The sequence below is a fragment of the Topomyia yanbarensis genome, chromosome 1 (genome assembly GCF_030247195.1).
Source record: "Topomyia yanbarensis strain Yona2022 chromosome 1, ASM3024719v1, whole genome shotgun sequence".
NCBI classification, from domain to species: domain Eukaryota; kingdom Metazoa; phylum Arthropoda; class Insecta; order Diptera; family Culicidae; genus Topomyia; species Topomyia yanbarensis.
The window spans coordinates 46,643,738-46,667,373 of record NC_080670.1 but is presented as its reverse complement, the minus strand read 5'-3'; the positions used below and the strand labels follow the sequence as shown (position 1 = coordinate 46,667,373).

Here is a 23,636-nt window from a genome sequence, read left to right as displayed (position 1 = left end):
TACGCAGTCAAAATTTAAGAAAACTATGAATGGAGACGCATGGTTATTATTGATATTAAATTTAAGTAATCACTCTATAGATAGAAAAATGACGCGGATACATACACAACATTCAAATAGCATTGAAAGCATGATGTACGGGAGTTTTACTAGTGATCAATAGAGAGAAGCCGAGTGGAAAGAACGTTTTTTTAGACGGTGAAGATATTCAGAATGTTTAATATGCAGTAAATACTTTCAACGTTTTCAAATATGCCATTAAATGTTTCTGGAACTATTTCTCGATAACTTACGCAGTAACTGTCAAATTGAGTGAACAGTGAGCTCTAGTCATTTAATAAAACTATTTTGACCGGAATTTGTATAGTATTGATTTATTTTAAGGGTAAGAATACCCAAAATGAAATAAAATCGCTGTTAAATTAACCATATACACAACAAAGGCATCTAATTTATGTTTTATGTGACATCTGAAATAAGCAACTTAAGCTACTTAATACTCACCGGTGAAAAAAACTTTCTTTAACCATGCTGTTGATTAGTGAATAACCATATTGAGCTGTAAATCAAATCGTTTGAACCTAATTCCTTCCCTAATTACTATTGAAAAAATCATTATACTCGTAAAGACAAAATACTTACTTTTGAGTCACCCTAATAAGTAGTAAAGTGAATTTCAAATATATTTCAGAACCTAAAAAGGAAATAGGCGTACACAAATTTCTCTAAAAAATTATGAACCTTCACAACAAAATAATTGGGGACGGGCATAGCGTAGTTCGTAAATCGATTGCCTTGTTCGCAGCTCACCTGGGTTCGAATCCCCACCCCGCACATAGGGTTAGAGATTTTTCTTAAGAGATTTTCCTAACCCGAAGAGGCGAATGACCTTAAGGTTAAAACCTCTATAATCGGAATAAAAAAAACTACATAACTTTTTGAGCCACCCTTATGTATCATGAAAGTTTTTTTTAACAAATATCAAAAACTATTAAGCGCACGAAAATGAATATACAAAAAATTTAAGAACAGTTTTGATAAAATAGATATTTTTGAGACACCCTAATGAATATCAAATGTTTATTTTAAATATGTTTTAATATCAAAAACGAGAAATTCAGCCTACCGAAATAACATGAAACCGACCTATTTGAACCGATACGGTAAAATGTTGACTTTGGTCCACTTTTTGTTGTAAGTCGTGCCACTGTGCGATGTTCCGAAAGAGAAGAAGTTCTGTTTACTGATTAACTTCTTCACTTTCAGGACATTTGAAGTTTGAAGTCGTTTGGATGTATTCACAAGTTTTGTCTCCAACTTTAAACTCACGTCAATCTAGTGTCTTGATCAAGTGCCAGATTCTGAAGACCCGTCGATGTCGACATTCAAACCCCTTGATTTAAAGTTAGTTTTTGTATCCTTTCGCAAAAAAAAACGATTTTTTCACCAATTTCTTCCTACTAAACTATCAAAAAACAACGTGGTACTACTTTCCGTAGCGGAACTTGACCTTCTTATTGTACAGTATATTACATGGCTAGTATTAGGACCCTGCTGACACTAAGAATCCTTCCTAATTGGGACTCGAAAATACACGACTGGTACACTGGAACCACCATTTACGAACCAAACCGGCGGTTCGTAGATTGAAGACGTTTATCAAAAAGTCGAACCAGAATGAGGGCAGAAATTTCAAAAGTAAAACTCGGCCAACCAGTCCCGATCTCCCTTACATTTGAAAAATAAATCACCAAAATAAGTGTGCCTTTGTATGACGCTCATGGTGGCCTTATCCATCCTTTCAGGCAACCCACACCCAAATAGATCTCACGGGAAACACATACTCCGAATAAAGACAGTGCTGATTGTTGCAACTATTACTCATAGGTATCAGTTCATACAACACAACAAATCTCAACACATTTTATATTTTAAATAAATTCTAGGTTTAATACCAGACTCACATGCACCGGGTGCATTGCACCCCCTAACCGCACTTTTACTGTTTTGTAAATATCACAATCCAATAGTTTAGTCTGCATCAATCCAATCAAAGTCTAACGTTTAATACTTCTCCCAATCATCGCTCAAAACCAAGCTTATCACTAAAGACGCTCCACGCGCACTATCCCACTGCCATCCGCTGGACTTAGTCCCAGCGAGTTAGGCTTGAACCGTATCTGGCTTTCCGAATCGTTCGGTACGAATCGAAAACTGCGCAGCAACGTTACAAGGCCAATTTTTATCAGCACTGACCCGAAACGATAACCGATACAGCTGCGTGGGCCTGCCCCAAACGGAAGATAGCAAAAGTGGTGCCGCTCCGTTTTCCTTCTACCCGGTGAAAAACGTTCTGGGTCGAACCGTTCTGGGAACGGAAAATGATCCGGGTCGTGGTGCAATGCATAAACAGGGACCACGTAGAGCGTTCCCTCCGGTATGTGGTTGTATTTCGATTTGGAGCGTCGGAAGAGGTAGTCTTTCGGGGGGTACATCCTAAGAGTTTCTGGAAATTGTAACAAAAAGTGTAGTCAAAGATTTTTTGAAGCTCAATAGAAGCCCTACCGCTGACCACTTGATCCAAATAGTTCATTGATGCGACCACTTCGTAGTTTATTTTTCCATTTACATCCCGAAGTGAGTGGTTGATTTCTGATCGCAAGCGATCTTGTACTCTTGCATTTCTTGCCAGTTCGTAGATACAAAAGTTCATTACTGAATTGCAGGTTTCCCAACCGAACTTAACGAAACTGAAACAGTGCGCGGTCAGTTCATTCGTGTCTAACTTTTGTTCCCGACGCAGTCGAATAAGTCGTTGCAAAATATCATCTTTCCAAACTCCGTAGCTCTCTCGATGAAGAAACGTTGCAGTGCACAGTCCCATGAAGAACTTCTCCACAAACGAATCCGTTATTTTTATATGTAATTTGTAATTTCCTCGAAATATTAGGAAGCGACGCTACCATGAATTGTCTAAGTAAGCCAGTCCAGCAAAATTCAGTTGCTCGACCACACATTTCGCGAAACTCAGTATTTGATAATTGTATTGTACGGCAACGAACTCCAAATACACACGTGCTAAGTACGTGTGTCGTGTATCTCTCCACTAGATCCCGCATATCGGGCTCTTCTCGATTGATGTTCCGATGAATCTCTGCCCGCAGTTCATCGGCCACTCCGGCCATAACACCAAATATTCGCTTCATCATCTCCGCGTCAAACAAAGGAACAAGCTTTTCGTGTGTTTCCTTCCACTTCCTCCCACTCAGCGCAAACAACGTGCGATTTATCGGATCGTTATCTGTGTTTATTTGCAATTCACGGCCTTGAAACACATGGGTATCTGTTACCAAGATTTCTTTGATCAGATCCGGATCAACCAGAAGAATTGACGGACTGAAGAAAAAGTTGAACCCTCCTGCGGGCAACTCACGCTTCTTGAACTCATTGTAAATCTTCTGTAGTAGCGTAGATGAATGTTCCACACTCCAGATTCCCTTGACGTTTCCGAACAGCAGATGGGGACAGGCTACGTGAGGAATTCCCTTAAGAAGCCAGTATAAGCTTCGAGTGTATAGAACACCGCGTAGATATAACCCCAGCAGGGTACTTAAACTAATGAAAACCAGCACAACACTTGTAAGCATATTGCTGTGGCTAAATGAGCACTGAAAACTCGGTGTACCGACCCAATGCCGAAATCCCTCATTGTTCTGCACGGGACTAAATGTTATCAGTGCGAAAACGAAAGCTACCGTAATTATAGACCCGTCCTGATTGATAAATTACTTAAACGTTCTGCCCACGTCTCCGCAGCGCGGAAGCAGCCAGGCATTAGTGACGTCATTGTCTCAAATTGGACTTTGTTCTTCAGTCTTCAATCTAAATTCGGAAGAGGCAATCAGCTCTGCTCTACAGCCCGCAATCAAAGTTCGTAAACATAGACTCTATGACACCGACACTCGTGCTGGTAAGAGCTACACTGAATTGTAGTATTATGCGGGGTATCAAGGTAAAGGTTGACTGTTCTTTTTTTTCGAAATAGGAACTTCTCGATCACGTATTTGAAGCTCTATTATAACTATTGATCTCCGATCACCGTGTATAAACTATCAAAGATTGAAAAGACAATGACTTCCTTTTATTCACAGTTTCTCTTTCGGGATTTGGAAAAGCTCTCGATATTGCCGCTTCAGGCCGCCATACCATACAGTACGTCTCGTGGCACGTAAACTGTCGACCAAGACGCATTATGTAATGTCGCTGTGCAAAGAAATAAATGGATACAAATACCAGCGAAAATCGTGTAAACGTATTTTTGAGTAAATATTGGTGTATTTTCTACATTTAAAATTCAAAGTATGCTTTAGTTTCGACTGCAATAATGTTGCGTTCCATGGTTACTTTTACGTATGAGTATCAGAAAATGAATAGTTAGAAGTACAGCCTCTTCTATGAATGGCCGTCTTCTGAACGAATGCTCATGTTTTTGCACTGCGGTGAGTAAAAACTGAACTAGTAAATTCTCAAAACTCCATCTTAAGAGGGCATAGGGGTTGTTTACCCTGTTTTCTGACACATTTCCATTTCTTTTTCTCGAAATCGATAAGACAAAATCCCTCCCCTAGGTTGAGGGGTTTGGCGGTATTGCAAACATCATCAAGCATATTGCGTGCATCATTACTAAAGAACTTCTGACAGACAATTACTTCAAGATGGTTATTGCATTACTCCTCGATAGTGATGCATCAAAAAGACCGGGTATGTTTTATGTTTTGTGTTTTTTCATACTCTGCACCAGCCCTAACCAACTCAATCATAAACCTGTGCGCACTGGCCTGGATGGCGGGTTGATGTAGATTGACTTTTTTCTGTGGGCCGTGTTTGCAGGCATTGTTCCACAGTTTATTGGCATTGTCGGTGGACAGAGGTCTAAGGGTGGGGTCACATTTGGAAGTTTCTACCCGCGATCACATGGCTTTAGTAGAACCAATCAAAAAATGACGCTCATTTTCACTAGACAACACGTTCCATTGTGATATGACCGGGAACTCTAGCGATATGGGAGAACTGATTCTCTTCTAGCATCTGTACCATAAGTAGATACAGAACACTAGATTAGGATTGTCGCTGGTGTTCCCATTGTTTTCGCTTCAAAACATGTTTGTTTTGTTTTCGGCATATATCTGTCAAGGTGCCGCACGTCTATCTGGTAAAAGTCTTCGGTCCACATTCTTGGTACACGCAGAAAAATTTAGCTTGTTTGCAACAACAAACTGTTTAGTTGATGTTCAAATTGGTAAAATACAGAGTTTGCATATTTTTTATTTCCGTCTCTTTTAAACTGCTGTGATATTTATGCATACAAGACATGCATAAAATTTACAGCAGAAAAAACGAGAGGCAGACCGAAAAATAATGTGAAATTGGCTATGAATCAAATTTCTATGTGGCATACTATTATAATTTTGATTTACGGCACGGCAATTTCAATACTTTTCACATGATATTTATGTGTGACAGATAATTTTGATGTGCTGCTACAAATTGCAAAAAGTCATGTGTGAAATCAATAGATTCAATATAACGATTTTTCTCGTAAATTTTCGACTGTTATTGTTATGAAATGAAAGATTTTGTAAATGCCGCACAAAGAAATGAAAACTTATCAAAATTCAATGCAGGTTTAGACAATTTGTGCATTCTATGTAATGAAAATACACCAGCCACAAATGGCCATTGTTTTGCTGGCCATAACACACCAAAATGATTAGTCGCTATGAAACGACGATAGAGGATTTTTTTTTGCTTTTTTCTATTTGGCCCATTTGAGAGTTATATACCGATATCAAAACAATGATGTTCCTACCACTGATGCCAGCGACAATCCTAATCTAGTGTTGTGTATCTACTGTACCATACACTAAAAATTAATCATCAGATTCACGGTCCGCGCGATCATTCAAGAATACACACGAATATTCAAATGGCCACATGATTATAAAATTGAATTTACGCACGCGAAGTTACATAAACGCTAGCACAAGCGACAAACACGTTATCATACAAACGCTCAAGTCCTTCGCGATCTCGCAAACATGAAAACACCCCAGTGACTAAGTGAATGGCTTAACACTTATAAATTTACAAACGCGCTCCCAAGAATGAACCTACAAACGGACGTATTCGCGCGATCATGAATCGGTTATATCATAGTACCAATTGGTCCAATGCCTCCGGGTAAACCAATAAAAAAAATGATGCTCATATCAATTAAATGGCGTCAAAAAAAATCGAAATTATACACGGGCAGTTACATACACGAGACAAACACCCGATCAGAGTGCAATAACAAAATTATAATAGAATGAAATTTTCGTAGAAAGCTGTTATAGTTTTGAAATGTTTCTGTTATGTGTTTCTGATCGGGTAAGCATGCAAATGCTTGAGCCTTTCGCGATCATCCACGAAACCTACACCAGCATTCTCACAAACATGATACTATCCCGGTGATAAGGTAAACGTCTCATCACTCACATATTTTCAAAGGCGGTCTCAAGCGGAACTTCTCAGTAAAAGTGACGTTTGATATCTGAGTGTAGGTAAATATTTCACCTAAAATCAGAAAACAAATTTCACTTTACTGAGACATCATTTTTTAAATTTGCTGACTCCACAGCTGTTGGGAAATTACCGAGCCGAATTGAGTGTGTGATGTTTAATTTTCGGTGGACGATTCTAATGCTAGAACAAAGTGAGTTCTTCCATATCACACGCAACATACAAACGCACATGCGATCGAACACGTTAGGGTAGTGATTCTCAACCTGGGGTCCGCGAACCCCTAGGGGCCGTGAAGACGTTGCCGAGGGTCCGCGAGCAAAAATATATATACCGAGCGCATATTGAAATTTCAAGTCATGTTTCCTAACAAACTGAAAATAACATATTGATAGCATATAAAATCGATTTTCATCCGTGGGGTTCCGCAGCAACCCAGGGTGATTTGTAAGGGGTCCGTGGTACGAAAAAGGTTGTGTGTGAACCGCTGCATTAACGTACAAACGCTCGATAGTTTCGCGATGATACAAGCGATCGCGAAGTCCCTACGCCCACACATATCTGAATCGTACAATGAATATCACATTCAGAATCACGCCCCGCTGCAATTGGCCTTAAGCAGTGTTTTAGTGAGTGACATTTCCCGTCTCGTCTGCAATTGTAATGAGTGATTCTGACGGGGAGCCCTGTCGAAACCCTGGCTTTACAGCTCCAGCTGGACAATTCTTCAAAAAAAATTAAACACGCAAGGCAAAATGAATTTAGATTTTTTGCATATTACAAAACACACTTTAATTTTGAAGTTCGACTTTAGCAGCAAATAACGCATGACGTGTTTTGACGGTGTTTCTGTTGATAGCCTTTTCATTCAATTGGTAATGCTTTTGTCAATAAAGTGAGATAATGTGCGTAGTGCTGTTGTCTGAATCGTTTAAGTATAGAAGGCAGATATAAGGACCGAGATGGCTGCCTTGAGGTACGCTGGACGGTACATTGAAGGATGAAGATAAATAATTACCAATTTTAACAAACATTTTACGCCTCGGAGCCATTCCAAAAAAATGCCAGCTAGAACAACAATGTGTCAACAACTCAAGAACGATGAGCTCCAACAATTTCGAGAGTACACATAGAGATGCGGTAATTGGGAGCTTCGTGTTTAGAGGCAGGCAAAGCGACAACAAGCATTTTTTAATTATAAATCATAGTCTTCAATCAGGTCCTTGAGTGTTTGAACACTTGAGTTTAGCACAAGCTTTTTGCACAATTTCGGATGATATCTTAAAATCAGGTCCTACGGGAGAACGTTGGCGGCAGATGTGGAGACTTGATTATTGAGAGTTTCATTGGTGTTCATTTACGTAATTGCAAATCTTTTGTGGATTGTTTCTAAGGTAACTCTGAACGCGATGAAGGTATGTATTGAAGACAGACTTATTAAGACTCTTGTAACAATGGTTTAAGGAGATCTAATGATTCTTTACCGGTTCGGTATTTAGAAAACTTTTCTAGAGCTGACCTTTTGGCCCTTTTATTGTTTAAGTGTACGATTCGACCATAGAGGATATCATCCATGGTCGACTTGAAAAATTAATTTCAAATAAATGATAATCATCCGGCAAAATTAAAAGCAAACATAGTTACATTTTTTTTATTTTTCTGTTGAAATCAACTAACTAGTAAAACAAGAATTGGTTACTTTCTTCTTCGAATAGCTTTCCGTGTATTTATTTATTTAACACGCTCGATTCGCAAATACATTCCATCTTTCGGTGCCAACATGATAGAAGCCGGATCGTATACCATCGGGATGGGCGTCCGAGTGTTGCCGCTAAACCTGAAGCTACCAAGCAGTGTTGCCAGTCTGATCTTGGTTTGCGTCAAAGCGAACCGCATCCCGATGCAGATGCGCGGCCCTTTCCCGAACGGTATGAATGCTCATTAGCTTGCTCCGGTAAAAATCGGTCCGGATTGAAACAATCCGGGTTAGGAAAGTTATCCGGATCCCGCTGAATTGAGTAAATTGAAATCTCGAAAAGTGTTCCCGCAGCGAACGTGTGATTCGTCCCTGGAATGGTGTACTGAACGCTGTTCTTCCGGAAGGTATGTACTAACGGAGGCTGCATTCGAAGCGTTTCTACGATGTATGAAAAATAATTTATATACATTTTATTCATTCATAGGTTTGTAACTTACCATTCACAACGCGGTCTAAGTAATCCATTTTCATCAACGCTTCATAGGTAAGCCTTCCCTCATGTTCGACCAAAGTTTGATTGATTTCGCCCCTTAAAAATCCTGCACTGCGGGAGATTGCGCGAGCTCGTACAAACAAAAGTTTATTGTACTAGAAGAAGTCTCATAACCAGCTAGAAAAAACACAAAACACTGTGCTGCCAACTCGTTCAGTGTTAATCCATCTTCGCAAAAGTTCGTCGAATCGTCTAGGTTTCCTTGGGATTTAATTTCCAGAAGTAACTTCATGAAATCATTTCTCTTGTTATTTCCTTGCTCACGCAACTCCAACGTACTTTTCGTTAAAGCCAGAAAAAACTTCTCTACTTCGTCGTCGGTAGTTTTAATTCGCAACAGCCTAGCTAAAGATCTATACTGCATTGCAATGAAAACTTTCATAATTCTCGCAGTCGAGAGTGTAAGAACCTTGTCTCCCATTTTCCTAAAGTCAGTGTCCGGGGCTTTTATCGTGTTGCACTCGATGCCGAAGGCCTCATTCCCGATAACGTCCAACGTGTATCGCTGTAAAACATCCTTCAACTCCAAATCATCCCGATGATAATTTTCCTCCATGTACACCCTCATCTCGAGCGATACAGCCAGCACTGTATCGAATATTATCTTCATTTTACCCGAAGTGATCGTCGGAGAAAGCTTCTGTCTCATCTCGCGCCATCGCACCCCTTCAAGATTGAAAAGATTCCCGCTCAAAGGATCGTTCTCCGTGTCCACGAACATACCACGATCGTGAAACACATTGAAGTCCTTCACAAAGATATGCTTCACCAGCTCCGGATCTGCGACCAAAACAGTCGGGGTAATAAAATTATTGAAACCTCCGAATGTCAGTCCACGACCTTTGAACTCCCGAAATACCCTATGCAGTGAAATCGCCAACTGATCCGTGCTGCCCACCCCCTTAACGTTCCCAAACAGCAGACGGGGATTGTGTGCAGCCGGTATGCCACGCTTTTTCCAGTAGCCTTGTTGTCATTTCAGATACGCGTAGATAACGAACGCGGGACCAAGCAGCACGATTAGCAGCCCCAGCAACGGACCCATCACGATGCGATTCTCACTGACAACTAAAGCTCGGACTAAAGAGTCCAGTACAATTACGACGATTGGTCCAGACTCAAAAAAAACATTCTCTTGCTCGCGATCAGTGCGAAAAATTTTGTTTTTATTTAGATTATGACGTCAACCCAAATTTTAAAACCGAAAGATAAAGGGGGAGGCATACTTTTCTTCAATGCTATAATGAGAAGAGAGTTGGCGTTTCTGATGACGGTTAAGTGAATATATCACGACGTTTTTTGTGCACTCTGTTCATCATACATTCACAGCATAACAAACAGTTAGGGTTGCCACCTCTGGAGAGGCTTTGGTCCGGAGATTTTAATTGACCTGGGGGTGGTGGATTTTGAGTGGAACTTGACAAAAATTGGAATCAAAGCGATTTCTCGGCATTTTAGAGCACTTAAATCGTTTTTTATTACTGCGTGTAAGTAAAACTGTAAACTTTTCACGTTTGAGAACGGTTTTGTCGGTTTAATATGGTGTAGTATTTCACTTCCCCGACTAAGTGCCAAGAATACAAAAGCACCAGCTACTCTCGCTGTGGAGGATAAGTCGAACGAGCATTGCTCTCCTCCACAACTAACAGCAAAACGAGAGCGAAAGAGGTAGGCCTGCGGCATCACATGGGAAGCACTATGTGGTGTGGGTTATTCATTACCAGAGGTCGCAACAAAGGGGCAAAACTAACCTCCCTAGCCAACAGCTAAGGGTCACTGCAGGAGTAGCAACAACACCGGAAGAACTTGTTTGATGTTGACCTAGTCAGTTGGATTAGAACAAATCTGCCATACCTTGGTGCAGCTGGTGATAAACACCAGCTAATAGTGAAGTAATTTGGTAAAATTTCAGCAAAATAACTTTTTACGCCATTTTGAGCCACTTAGTGGGATGCAACATTTTAATTGTAACATATAGCGAAGTACTACTTTCTTAAATTTGTAGTAAATTTGATTTGTTTTTCATTTTCATTGCATTGTGAAAGCAATCAGCAATATTTAGTGAACTCATCTTCGCCCCCTTGAAACCAAAGGTTGGTCGGGCAAAATAAATCTGCACCAGAGTAATAGTTAACTTACTTTTTAAATATTTTTTAATGGTCAGTTAATTAAAAAAAAAGAAATTATGCTTCTTCCCACCAAACCCGGAGAAATTGATATAAAATCCGGAGGCCCGGAGATTGCTCCCGAAAACCGGAGTCTCCGGGTCAAACCCGGAGGGGTGGCAACCCTACAAACAGTAGGGATTTATTATCCAGTTAATCAGAATGCGAAATAATTTGGACAAAGTCGCGCATTGAGAATTCTTAGAGGTATTAATCAAAACCGAAATATGTCCTCATCAGATGCCAAAATCGGACCAAAACAATGAGCCACTTGTGAGAATGAAAACGGGACGCGGTGTAGGATGAAGCAAGTTGGCTAGACTCTTTTAGGGTTTCAGGGGATCTGTCCTTAATTACAATAATTATAGAAAGTGCCCTTCATTTTACCTCAAACTTCTTCAATTTGGTCTCAATCGGGCCTTTTTAGATAGTATTCGTTTTTCGAGGCACTCTTGCTTATACAGCCTCGAGTCCATCGTATTTTTGGTAATGAAAAACTTGGTGTTTAGACCGCAGCTACAAATTCTTTCCCAGATAAACAATTTTTGGACAAATTAATGGACAAAAACAAACTTGAACTTAGTTCGAAATCCTACCACTGGAGGAGGTTCTGCTACTTAATAAACAACAGGCTTTAACATTTGATTCAACGTGTCCTGAATTTGCTCTCAGCCAATTTGGTAACCCTAGCACTTCCATGCACCCCATTTCTTATAAACTGAAAAATAATTCAAATAATTTGGTTTTTTACGTAAGTGCCAATACCTTATTTAAGACTTTTGGTTGTATCCAAAGGGGGAAACCAAATTGAAATGGAGAATTAAGCTAAAGGAATTGGAACTATGTGAAAAAAGTCCCCCAGGAGCAGGATTCGAACCTGCAACCCTTGGGACTCCGGCTCAATGCACAAACCCTCATTCTATCCCTGGGATACGATGACGTCCCAGAAAGAACACATGATTATCGCATTGGTAACAAACAGTTGGTGTCCCGGATTGCAATGGAACGGCTTGATCGATTTTCTTGACATTGATATCAAATTAAAGATAATTTTATGCTTCTCATCTTTGCCCGGCCTTATCTCTCAAATGAACGAACAGATTTTAACGAAAAACGAAAATTTAACAACGAAAACTTTCTTTAACCAGGCGCAAATGATATGATAATTCTCCTTAACCTAATTTAATTTTAGAGTAAACATACTCGCTTCTAAGTTTGGGCACTTTTCTGAATTTTTTAGTTAATTGTACCAAAAATGCACAAACTCAGCAGTAAGTAATTTGAATATGCCTAAATTTAGATATCTGTTAATCATACCTCAGCCAATTTAACGTATAAATAGATAAATATAATTTTCTAGGTACATAGTTTACCGTGTATATGACTCGATTGATGTATCCACTAATAGAATCTATTTTTCTATCTTTTCTTTACAGAACACCGTAGATAAGCTAGTCCAGCGAGCAAACGCTTCGCTTCTGATCGGAACCTCCTCGTGGAAGGAACAATTTGTCGAAGCGGTGACCGTCAGTGCAGGTAAGTGTCATTGTTATTGTCAATTTGATATTTCGACGAGTTTTGATTAGAGCCAATAATAGGAGCCCTTTGCATAACCTCATTTTTTGGCAGATCAGCGAGGTTATATTGACTTATCCAGCTGCGTTGGTATTTTGCCGTTTTGACGTTTGAATTGGGAGGAAAACAAATCGTTTACACGGAGAATTGGGAGGAAAACAAACCGCTTCTCGGCTTAAGGGCAGGGCATGGTATAAAAATGCGAGATCTCAGTGTGCGTATTTTAAACGTCAGATATCTCAATACATGGACGTTAACGTATTAACATTACTAGAAACTGGTATCAACTCGCCTTTTTCTGATGTCGTCATCATGCAATATTCCAATAAGATTCATAAACTGGAACATAAATTGCATGAAACTAGTTGAGCAACAGAACATATTCCATGCTTCTAATAATTAAATTATTGGTATTTAAACCAATAACATACGCCATGAGCCCCATCAACACTGAAATTTGCTTGGATAAATAAATCTATCATGACAATACTGCTCCAAACTAGGGGCAAATCACTCTAGAAATGTATATCAAATTTGCATCAAATTTAAAAAAAGCATTTAATTTCCTTTTTTATCAACTTTGCACTCCCTATTCGATAAACGCCTTACGCTGATCTACTTCGTTCGATGTTTTGTTGGATGTAGAGCTAGTTTCTTATAGGGCTTTGACGTTTCACACGCAACGAAAAATACATTCTAATTTATTTTGATGGATAGAAATTGCATTTCTCGACAAACATATGATTAGGGTGTATAAGCCAACTGTCAAAATTGACTTTGATTCACGAAAAGTTTTCTCTTTCATTAACTGCTGTAAACTGTGTTCGATCAGTCACAGTTTGTCTGGGAATTTCCGTTCAAGGTAAATAAAGACAATTTTGACAGTTAGCGCCGTAATCATATGTTTGTCGAGATTTAATTCCTTTATTTTTTTAAATGCATCACAAGTGATCTGCCCGTGGCCTCCAAATCTGACAGTAATTCCCAGAACAGCAAAAATATCAAACCAAGCGTACGTTTTATCTGATTATCCCCATATGTTTAATCCATACCAAAACTTTCCAGGGGATGACGACGGCGATAGCGAAGGCGAAGATGCACCCACCCCAAGCTGTTCGGACTACATAATGCATTTCCTCACCTTGTTCTGGAAGATCATCTTTGCCTTTATTCCACCGACAGGTAAGTGCGCTACATAAGGCGGCGGCTGTCAAACGACTTACATTAGTGATGAATGCATTTGCGTAACTGAAAGTTTAGTTTCCCAAGCATAGAGGAACCAATTCTGAGGACGCGAAAACTTACTAAAGTAATGTCATTATTCCTATCCCAAGCTATTGGTTTCATCAGCAGCGCTCATGGTTTGATTAATGAGACACTCAGTATGCCTTGAAAACTATCACTTGTATACAATTTAAGCAAACATTGAAAATCAGTAATGCATTTACGTGCGGATGTAATTTTCAAGTCTCGGATTAGCTAAAAAACTGCACACGTACTGACTTTGTGCAATCGAGAAATGTTAACAAAGGCACATATATAACTCCCAAGTCTCGTATAATAAGTAATCGCATAACTATGTTAATGACAACGGCAAAAAATGAGTTCGACCTCACGTGGAATTGTACATATACATTAAGAAGAATCACAATCTATTCAAAAACATCAGAAACAGTAAAATGTGATATTTTGAGTTCTGATTGTCATATCCCCAACCGGTCCATTTTACCCTTTCTTTCCTTCATTATTAACAAAGATATCAATAAGGAAAAAGATATTCAGCTTCAATATTTTTTCATTCCATTGAAGACGCAAGTTTATCATCTATCAGCACCATCTGTTGAGTTAAACTGCTACTAATAAGGTAGTTGAAAAAGAGTTCATTATAAACAGATAATATAAATCGCCTTTGGGAGAAACAATCAAACGACTGACACCTGTCTGTAGTTTAGATAATTTACATTCAACCTTAGATACATTATGACAGCGACTGCTCTTTTTTAAAACCAATTCCCTATGCACTTAGAACAATAAATTGCGACACAGGAAGCCGCGACTGCGCCCTCGGCCAATCGTTCCATGTCTCGCGGTTATCCGATAACGTCGTATCAATTTTCATAAAAGAAAGTAATCGTTATTCTACGTAGTACATGTCACACGCCACACCACAGTTGCATCGTAAATACATCAGCCTCCGGCGCCCAGTTGCGGGGAACATCGCTACATACAAACGCTCGATACTCAACCACCCTAAACACCCCCTCACGTGCGATTCCGGATGGACAGGCTCCCGCATACTGCGAACTAATTTCGTATTCCTTCGAAGCGAACCAGCTGTAAGCCAGGCGAGCACCAGTCGAATGTAAAATGTGCCACACATTTGGAAAATTTTCCACATTACTATGCTTCCGAGAAGCCATTGATGGAGCGGTGGATGCGACACCGAGCGGGACTAACTTGAATCGATGTGAATCACGAATATTGATAGAGAATGCTACTGCGAATAGGGAGGGGGAGTCCCAATCTATTCAAGGAAGAGTATATTTTTTCGATGGTGGTGATCAGCAATGGTAGAATAATTATTGCTCCTTTTTAAATAAAGTCGAATTTTGTGTTTCGACTTCGTCTCATCAGTAATGCTATGATCGTTTGAGACGGTAGCTATACAAATCCCAAATAATTCCCAAAGCTTGTGCCCGAAACAACTGCTCTGAGGTGATGTATCGGACAACGCGTGGCATATTTACAAGTGTAGCTAGTTCAAGTAAACATGATAAAAGCGCGTTTGAAGCTGAAATCACGACAGGCGACAAGACATTACAATCACACTCGTTTTGCGCAATCGTTGTACATAGAGGACTTCGGACGCTTGCATTGTGTCCGAGAGACACATGCATTGCGGATTACAAATTTTTGGTTTGTTCCAATATTTCAAGTGGGTTATTACCCACTCGGATATTTCCGAGTAAGTAGTATTACCCATACTGCCCACGTCGTTCGGCGGCTCTGTGCATGAAGTTTTGGGACTCCTTTTTCAAAAACTCATCACTGCACATCAAACACTTGACCCCTTTACTATAGGCTTCCCCACTGATTGAAATTTCACAGCAACCGTTCCACTAAATACCACTTTCAATAGTAAAACTATTTTATCGACTGTGTGGAAGATTTAATTTCCATTTTCAATTGCACTCCAGTTCCTTGGCCAGTCATCGCCCTGCTGTGTCTGAACTATTTATTGCAAATTGCTAGTGCATCGGTCTATCCACTTTCACCCGGAAATGGCTCACCAAGTGGGATAAATCAGGCTGCAGCGTCATCGGTGAGCTCGTTCGAATCTGCACCCTGCTGCACCGCATCGATCACTAGGGAGGCGGCGGCCTGGACAGATTATAGCAGTTCATACCCCGGATTTGCTTTGACTCTCGAATGAAAATTTATGGACACATTCGATTTTGTTAGTACCAAGTTTCGCTCGGTCCCCGTGCGAGTATTGTCTGGTTCCATTGGCTTTCGGTTCTGCTAGTGAAGATGATTTGTGTACAGCATGCATGCTTTTGGATTTGACAGTTTTGCGTTGCGACGAAAGGAAGAGGAATTGGTTATTATCTTGTGTACAATATTGTTTAGATTGTGGATATGGTACGGTAATGGCAGGTCCACAATCTAAGAAAACAAAAACCATATGTTTTGTAACATTAGGGGAACTGTGGGTAAGACGGACAGGTGGGGTAAGACGGACACATCGTTATTTTAGGGATATAACATTAAAACTTCAATTGTATTGTACGTGTACCCTATCATTATGAGTAACCTTGAATTATGAAACACTTAGTAGTCCTTGAATACTGCTAAACATGCACAATTTAAGCTAATATTGATAATCAGTAGTGCAGTTTCGTGCGGATGTAATTTTCAAGTTTTCGATTTTAAGGTTTATCGACGAAAAAATCAATTCATTCGCTGATTTTTTCCTTTATTTCGATAAAGTAACTCTTAAGTGACATCTTCATGGAAAATAACAGGTAAGTTTATTTATGCGTGAATGAGTACAAACGTTGAAAAAATATGTGTACTGGTGGGGCAAGATGGACATTCTTGATTGATTCTATTGATTCGTCCTTATATGAATGTCTCGCGTGTAAAAACGAAATTCTAGCAATCAAACGTGGAGAACCATCCAGTTAACTGAAGTCTCACATGCAGTAGACTGCAGGATGTGCGTTAATGTGACCGAGACTAAGTACCGAATTCCTGGAACCTGGAAATGGTACACGATTTTGTGCAGGTCCCATACTATGGCTGTGTGTAATCGAGAAACTGATGTTTCCAATTACGCATTTAATATATATCCTTTCAGTTTCGTATAAGTGATTCTGACTGATTATTTGAACTGATTTTATAGCTCTCTTTATGGCAACGGCATAAACGATATTAGAAAATACACCACTTGCTTCAACTCTAAATCGAACCCCAGAACGTTATTTTTCACTTCGAGTTGAACGTATATATTAAAAAGAACTACAATCCATTCAAAACCTTCGCTAGAAACAGTAAATTTTAATATTTTGTATTGTGATCATCCTTTCTGCAACATGTCCGTCTTACCCCCACCATATGTCCATTTCACCCGCAGTCTGGAAAAAGTGAAGATATTTCTTCGTTTTTCAGTTCTTTAAAAAATGATACTTGTTGATTTTTGTAACACAATCCCTCTGGGCACTTGAAAGCCAACATATGGAGCTACAACATAGAGTATTACATGTTGACATAAACATTCTCTTACTATGTTATTTTTCAATCTATCCTTAATATGTCCGTCTTACCCCCAGTTCCCCTACTCAATTTTTCTTCCATAAGCGGATACCCTTGATCCCCTTTTGCTGTTTTCTCGCAAAGTCCCTCTAAACAAGGTCCTAGCATGCGTCAAAACTGTTAGTGGTAGTGAACAGAGACAGCCTATAAAACGTGGCATTGCTGACGTAGACGCTACCATTCGCCCATAGAAACTGTCACACAGTTTTCTTTTTGACGCATGCTAGGACCTTCCTATATAAGGACTTCGGTTTTCTCGTAACTTTTCAATAAAGTAAAAATTTGCAAAATTTATTTTACAGTAAATTCGAACAGCAATAGCTGTGGATAATAATATCACACAGACGTCCATCTTCAGCATTCAACTTGTGTAAAATCTCCAACGGTTTCGAAGGTAGTTGGGATATCCAAACCAGGTGCGCTACTGTCGTCATGTTTTTTGTGGCTGAGTTCGACAGAATTGACAGTGGTTATTCCTCTATCCCAGTCAAACTAGTCCGGAACCAGTTCGAACTTCCAGCATGAATTCCAGCTCAAATGCATCAACCGATAGAGTCGGAATTGGTTGTTTTCATTGAGCAAGATTCCATACTGAATCCATTCAGGATTTTGAACCGGTTTCGGAATGGATTTGACGGATAGTTGGGATAGGTTGGTGTGGCGGCGCTAGTGTTTATCGTATATTAATTCAAATGTTTATACACGTTTTTTAAATATTTTTGTTCGATCATGGATGTCTGTTCTCTGTGCTGATATCCAAATATCTTGTCGTGTCAGAAAATATTGTTTGTGGCACTAAAAACTGAATTCTAACCTGAATTCTAACCGCACTCTTCTATTAAATTCTTCTCATAGACTGGTTAGTTCGACTGGTCTGTCTATGAAAGTACCATCTCTATCACTTGAAATACATGTGTTTTGACAGCTCGCAGTTTTCAGTAGCAGTTTGATCACTCGTCCAGGTTGGTGGGAAGTGCACAATAAATAGTTTGAAAAATCATGTGAAAATGGCATTTTTGATTGATTGATGACAACACGAATACTTTCATTATGAATGAAGTTCATGAGGTTTGTTTAATTCGTTAGCTGCGTGCGTTCGAGTGCAACGGTTGTTTATCTGTTGCATTCAAACTTACGTAACTTTCATGTAAACGGAACACCGAGAACTGTCAAACGAAGTTCATCCGACCAATTTTGGGTGATCTCGGCTGGTGTAAAATCGTGTGATAGCTTCATTCCCTGCCTACTACGGGTAGAAAATAAAGTATACCATGGTTGGAAAAAATCAAAATATATGAATAACCCATATTATGCAAACATTAATTACAGTCTACCATAAAAAACATGCGGTCAGTCGCAATAAAGCACAATTAAGATTTTATAGCGCTTCAAATAACTCGAAACATGTGTTTACAAGAAAAAGCTCCCACTATAAGAAGAGAGCGCGAGAAAACTCTAGACTCACTAAAGTATCCAACATGGGAAAAGTGAACGTAGTTCTTTTGCTATTAGCCGTAGCTTTATCACAATCTATCGGTGCACAACAAACTCCATACGGTCTTAGCGGCCCTGCTGATCAGTTCGCCCAAGTTGTCGGGTCAGTAGAATACGCCACACAACATCCGCCTACACCACCACGTATTTTGCGCCGTAGAAGGCAGCTTCCCGATCCAGGTAGTCCGTATCAACTGCCAGCTGCAGCCATGAGCGTGGCAAGAGCTCGAGCTAATCAAAGACCACAACCAGCAGTGCGGAACCGGCGAGCGTTAGATGCAACAAATTTAGACCCACCTAAATTTATCCCTCTCCGCGCGATTTCCAAACCAGACGTTGATCGGTCCGGTCGAGCCGTTCCAGCCGTATTTCTGAAGGGAATTCCACGGGTCGTTGGAAGCTCGGCGACCGATCAGATAACCAGATTTGCCAAAGACAACCACAAACTGAAGAAACGCAATGCTGCGGCTAACGCTGAATTGGGATATATACATTATTCGCCGAAAAAGCCCCAAGCAAAGTTGATTTAAACGTGATTTGGGACTAATAGTTGTGATGATGTAATAAAATTGGTTTCCACTAATATTATCCTCTTTTAGAAACAATTGACCTATCAACGTGCTTAGTTTCCCTGCAGACACATTAGAGTATCAGATCTACGTACTCCATTCAGTTCGGCAATTTCTCCACACCTGTGGTGTCAGCATTTTTCTTCTTCTTCTTACAATTCTGTTTATTTTCCGTCGGCCTATTTCCGCTACGAGGCCAAATACCGACGCCAGAGAGGTGACACTCACTATCTGGATTGGATATCGACCCATCAACTCATGGACCGGGGACCAACGGCTTTACTTCCCTTCCGAAGGAAGGCGTGACCTCAGATTTTTCTCACCTCTGAAAAATCTCAACGACCTCGACTGGGATTGAACCCAGACCAACTGGGGTGGGTGGCGGTCACGCTTACCACCCAACCATCGGCGCCGTCGTCAGCATTTTTAAAACCTGGTATCTTAATAAAGTGCAGCATAAGCACGATAAGCACGCGTTTCTTTACGCTAGAATTGAAAAGGTCTTGAAAAGCGATCATCTTTGAAAACGAAAAAAGGAGTTTTTGCGTTATCCTTTACACAATATTTGTGGAAATCAATCAATGTCAATGGCTTTCTTAGGCTGTGAACCATTTGGTGAAATTTTTAACTTTTAGTTAAAATCTGACACTTCGAAAGTTATTTGCAAAATAACCGTACTCTGGAGCATGGTTAAAATTGACAGAGCGATAGTTAAATTGGACAGCTCGATGGTTAAAATTTTGCCCATGATGCAGAATAAAAAGGTGGAAACATTTCCTGTACCTAATTGAGGTTATCAATATTTTTCAATGCAAAATTAATTAATAAAGATGGAAACGATAACGTGTTGTGTTAAGATTTGTTTGAGTTATTTCATGATGTAGATGTTTACTTTTCGTGGCTATGACTGTCATACTTAATGTAATAAGAAAAAACTAATTTTAAAATATCGACAAATGTTCACACCTCTACCAACTTGTAGTCATCGCAGCTGTCAATTCTAAATAACTATCCATATGTCAACTTTTGAAATGGTTCGCTCTCTCGGTTAAATTTTTCCATTCAAGAGAAAATAACTTTCGAACTGTCAAATTTTAACTAAAGGTTGAAAAAATCGCCAAATGATTCACAACCTTAGTTGAATCTTATTTCTACTGTGTGTTTGAGTAGGCCGAGCGCTAGCCCAATGCACCGATAAGGAATGACTTAAAATTTACTCATACTGGTTTTCTCTCATTATGCATACAGTTATTCTCCAGTATGACACTAATCAATTCGGGAGCATCAAACACGCGCATCCCCGGCAATCACAACATGCAAGGTCGCTTCCAGATTCGTGTGTATTCATAATTTTCTCGACCTGAAAAATAGCACTTGACCGTAATTATCTCAACGACATAGGTGCGATTTTGGTTCTTTATAATTGTGGCACGGATGCTAGGTAGCACGAAACACGTGTCCGTGAATAAAGCAACTAAAGGCGAGGGAATTATCATTTCACTTACCATAGGAGAGGATGGGATTAGACGGGTCAGCAATAGTTAAATGTTTAATAGTTGCATTTTTGTATAACTAGCTGCTACGATATCTCAAAACCTAATTTACCGATTGCATTCATTTTTTACGGTTTGGTCCGTACACGAATAGTTTCAAACTGACTTAAATTATATTCACCTTCATCGCCTAATTAATCCGCCGTTTATTGTATAACATCGCCACGTTATTTTCCAAGCACGCCTTCAAACGTTAAGAACCTAACCTCACTAATCTATATTGCTTTTCTTTTTTCAGACATTGGCGGTGGCTATCTGTGCTTCGTTGTTTCCATTTTCTGCATAGGTGTAGTGACGGCAATCATCGGCGATGTGGCATCACACTTCGGCTGTACGCTGGGAATTAAAGATTCTGTCACTGCCATTGTCTTCGTCGCGATGGGAACGAGTATACCGGGTAAGTTGACGACCGGACCCGTACACAGCGACAGCCGATGGATTATGGGATTACAGGATTACCTAACGGTTGGTTTCATTTGTCTGTAGACACGTTCGCCAGCAAGGTCGCTGCCATTCAGGATAAGTACGCCGATGCTAGTATTGGAAACGTCACCGGCAGTAACGCCGTTAACGTATTCCTCGGTATCGGTCTTGCCTGGACCATCGGTGCCTGCTACCATGCCTTTCATGGGCAGGATTTCGAGGTGCAACCCGGATCGTAAGTATATATTTCAGTAAAGTAGGGGAGAGAGGGTAACAGTGGATCAGCAGGAACTATGAAACATTCGCAATATAATCATAATGCATGATCAGAATCGTCCCATTCCCTCATATTTCACGATTTCTATTTCTTTACACGTATATAGAGATAGAGTTATCAGATCTCTTCCAAAATATAGCATTTTGGAAGAGATCTGATAACTCTATCTCTTTTAATGGATATTTGTTTGTTTTGTGATAGCTAGAGTAAATTTGCAATGAAAAATATTATTCCACCTTTGTGAGTTACCATTCATTGATTTGATGTTTAGTCTATTGCTATTTATAGCAAATTTTATGCTCAACATTTTCCGCGAACAAAGTTTTTTGGTAACTTCTCATGGTTCTGTGTAATTTCCCAATTTTCATGAATAGACCCATTGGGTAACTGTGGAACGATGGCGTATGGGGAACAGTGATTTTTTTTTGTTTTTGTGATCTGTCTCAAAATGTGAATGGGTTCCGATTTTTCACAGTAAATACTACTCATATAGTGCAAAATTAGTAAATTTGGGCAAGTTTTGTAGAAATTGTCTCTTATTTCAGGATTGCAGCTAATATGCATATATGGTGGTTCGATGTTACGCGATGATACAGTGGATTCTTTCGTAAACAAACGATTTTCGCCTCAAAATAACTTTAATTCAAAGCGTTAGGACCATTCTTCGTCAAAACAAAAGAATAAAATTTATAAGTAGAATATTTCACTATAGACGTAATCGTGTTTCATAGTTCCTACCCATGGGGCACACTGATACATTTTACCACCGACTGTTTATTATCCAAAAAATGTTATTTCCCGTGAATTTTACCAGCTGGAAAAAATATATGTATTAGTTAACAACAGAGTGGCACTACGTATCACTTTTGGTTGCACAAATAACAATTATTATCATCAAAATTAAATTGTAGAAAAAATGTGTTTCATTGTTACCCTCTCTCCCCTACTGCTTGTTTATTCGCTTGGTCGGGAAATATTCCGCTGAGTTCAGAAATTCGCCTCAGAGGATGGAAGAATAGAAGTACCGAATATTGTACGTTTCATTGGAAACGCGCCTTTCAAGCAATTTGATGCAACAAATCAAATTGTCTCGTTGGTTTATAAATCCTAAAAAATCTGTTTGAATCCAACTAGTCGTGCAATTGTATCTTTTTTAGTTTTCGAAACTATGATCCAATAGCTGGTTATGTTCAATATAATTCAGAAAATGAAATGAATGAAAATGACTTCCTTTCTACACTTGTCACGTACGCTGCCGTTATAAACATATTTGTCCCATGTTCCATGGGTTTCCCTATATACATGGGACAATTATGCGTAGAACGGGAGTACTTTACCTCTCAAAAGTTTGAAATAGCTTCAATAAATATTGAAACACCCCCCGAAAAGTTTAGCATCACCTAGCAATGGGTACTAAATCTCGAAATCCTGATTAGTAACATTTCTCGACAAACATATGATTACGGCCTAAAAGCCAACTGTCACAATCCACTTTGAATGGAAATTCCGGACAAACCGTTACACGCCAATCACAGATGTTGGTAGTAAACGAAAGAGAAAAGTTTTCTGTTTCATAAACTGTTGTGAACTGTGTTCGACTAGTAACGGTTTGTCTGGAATTTCCATTCGAAGTGGATTTTGACAGTTGGCTTTTAGGCCGTAATCATATGTTTGTCGAGATTTTTGCTCTTCTCAAGTTGTTCCTCAGGCCAACGGGATCCAGTCTAACTCTTTACTTTGAAAGTCAGTCACTATATGGCGCTGATGTACACACGAAGTTGTGCATTTCAATTTGTTTCATGTGGTTTTCCAAAAGTCCTTGAAGGTTCGTGTCTTCGTTCAAAAGTTGATGGTTTGGTGCATGACAATCGCGCCATCATCGAAGTTATTTGGAAGGACAAGACCGTGCGGAAGAAATAGGCGTGACATTACCTAGGCAATAGGGTGTCCCA

At 39.6% G+C, this 23,636-nt stretch overlaps 1 protein-coding gene across 1 annotated transcript in view; it reads left to right on the top strand.

Annotated features, from left to right (window-relative positions):
• Positions 1-23,636, top strand: part of LOC131677539 (sodium/calcium exchanger 1-like) — a 296,789-nt gene that overhangs the window by 258,379 nt on the left and 14,774 nt on the right. Inside the window, exons 5-8 of the mRNA XM_058957421.1 lie at positions 12,415-12,514; positions 13,619-13,735; positions 21,223-21,381; positions 21,471-21,642. Of these exons, the coding sequence (XP_058813404.1) occupies positions 12,415-12,514; positions 13,619-13,735; positions 21,223-21,381; positions 21,471-21,642 (548 nt within the window). The remainder of the gene's footprint in view (positions 1-12,414; positions 12,515-13,618; positions 13,736-21,222; positions 21,382-21,470; positions 21,643-23,636) is intronic.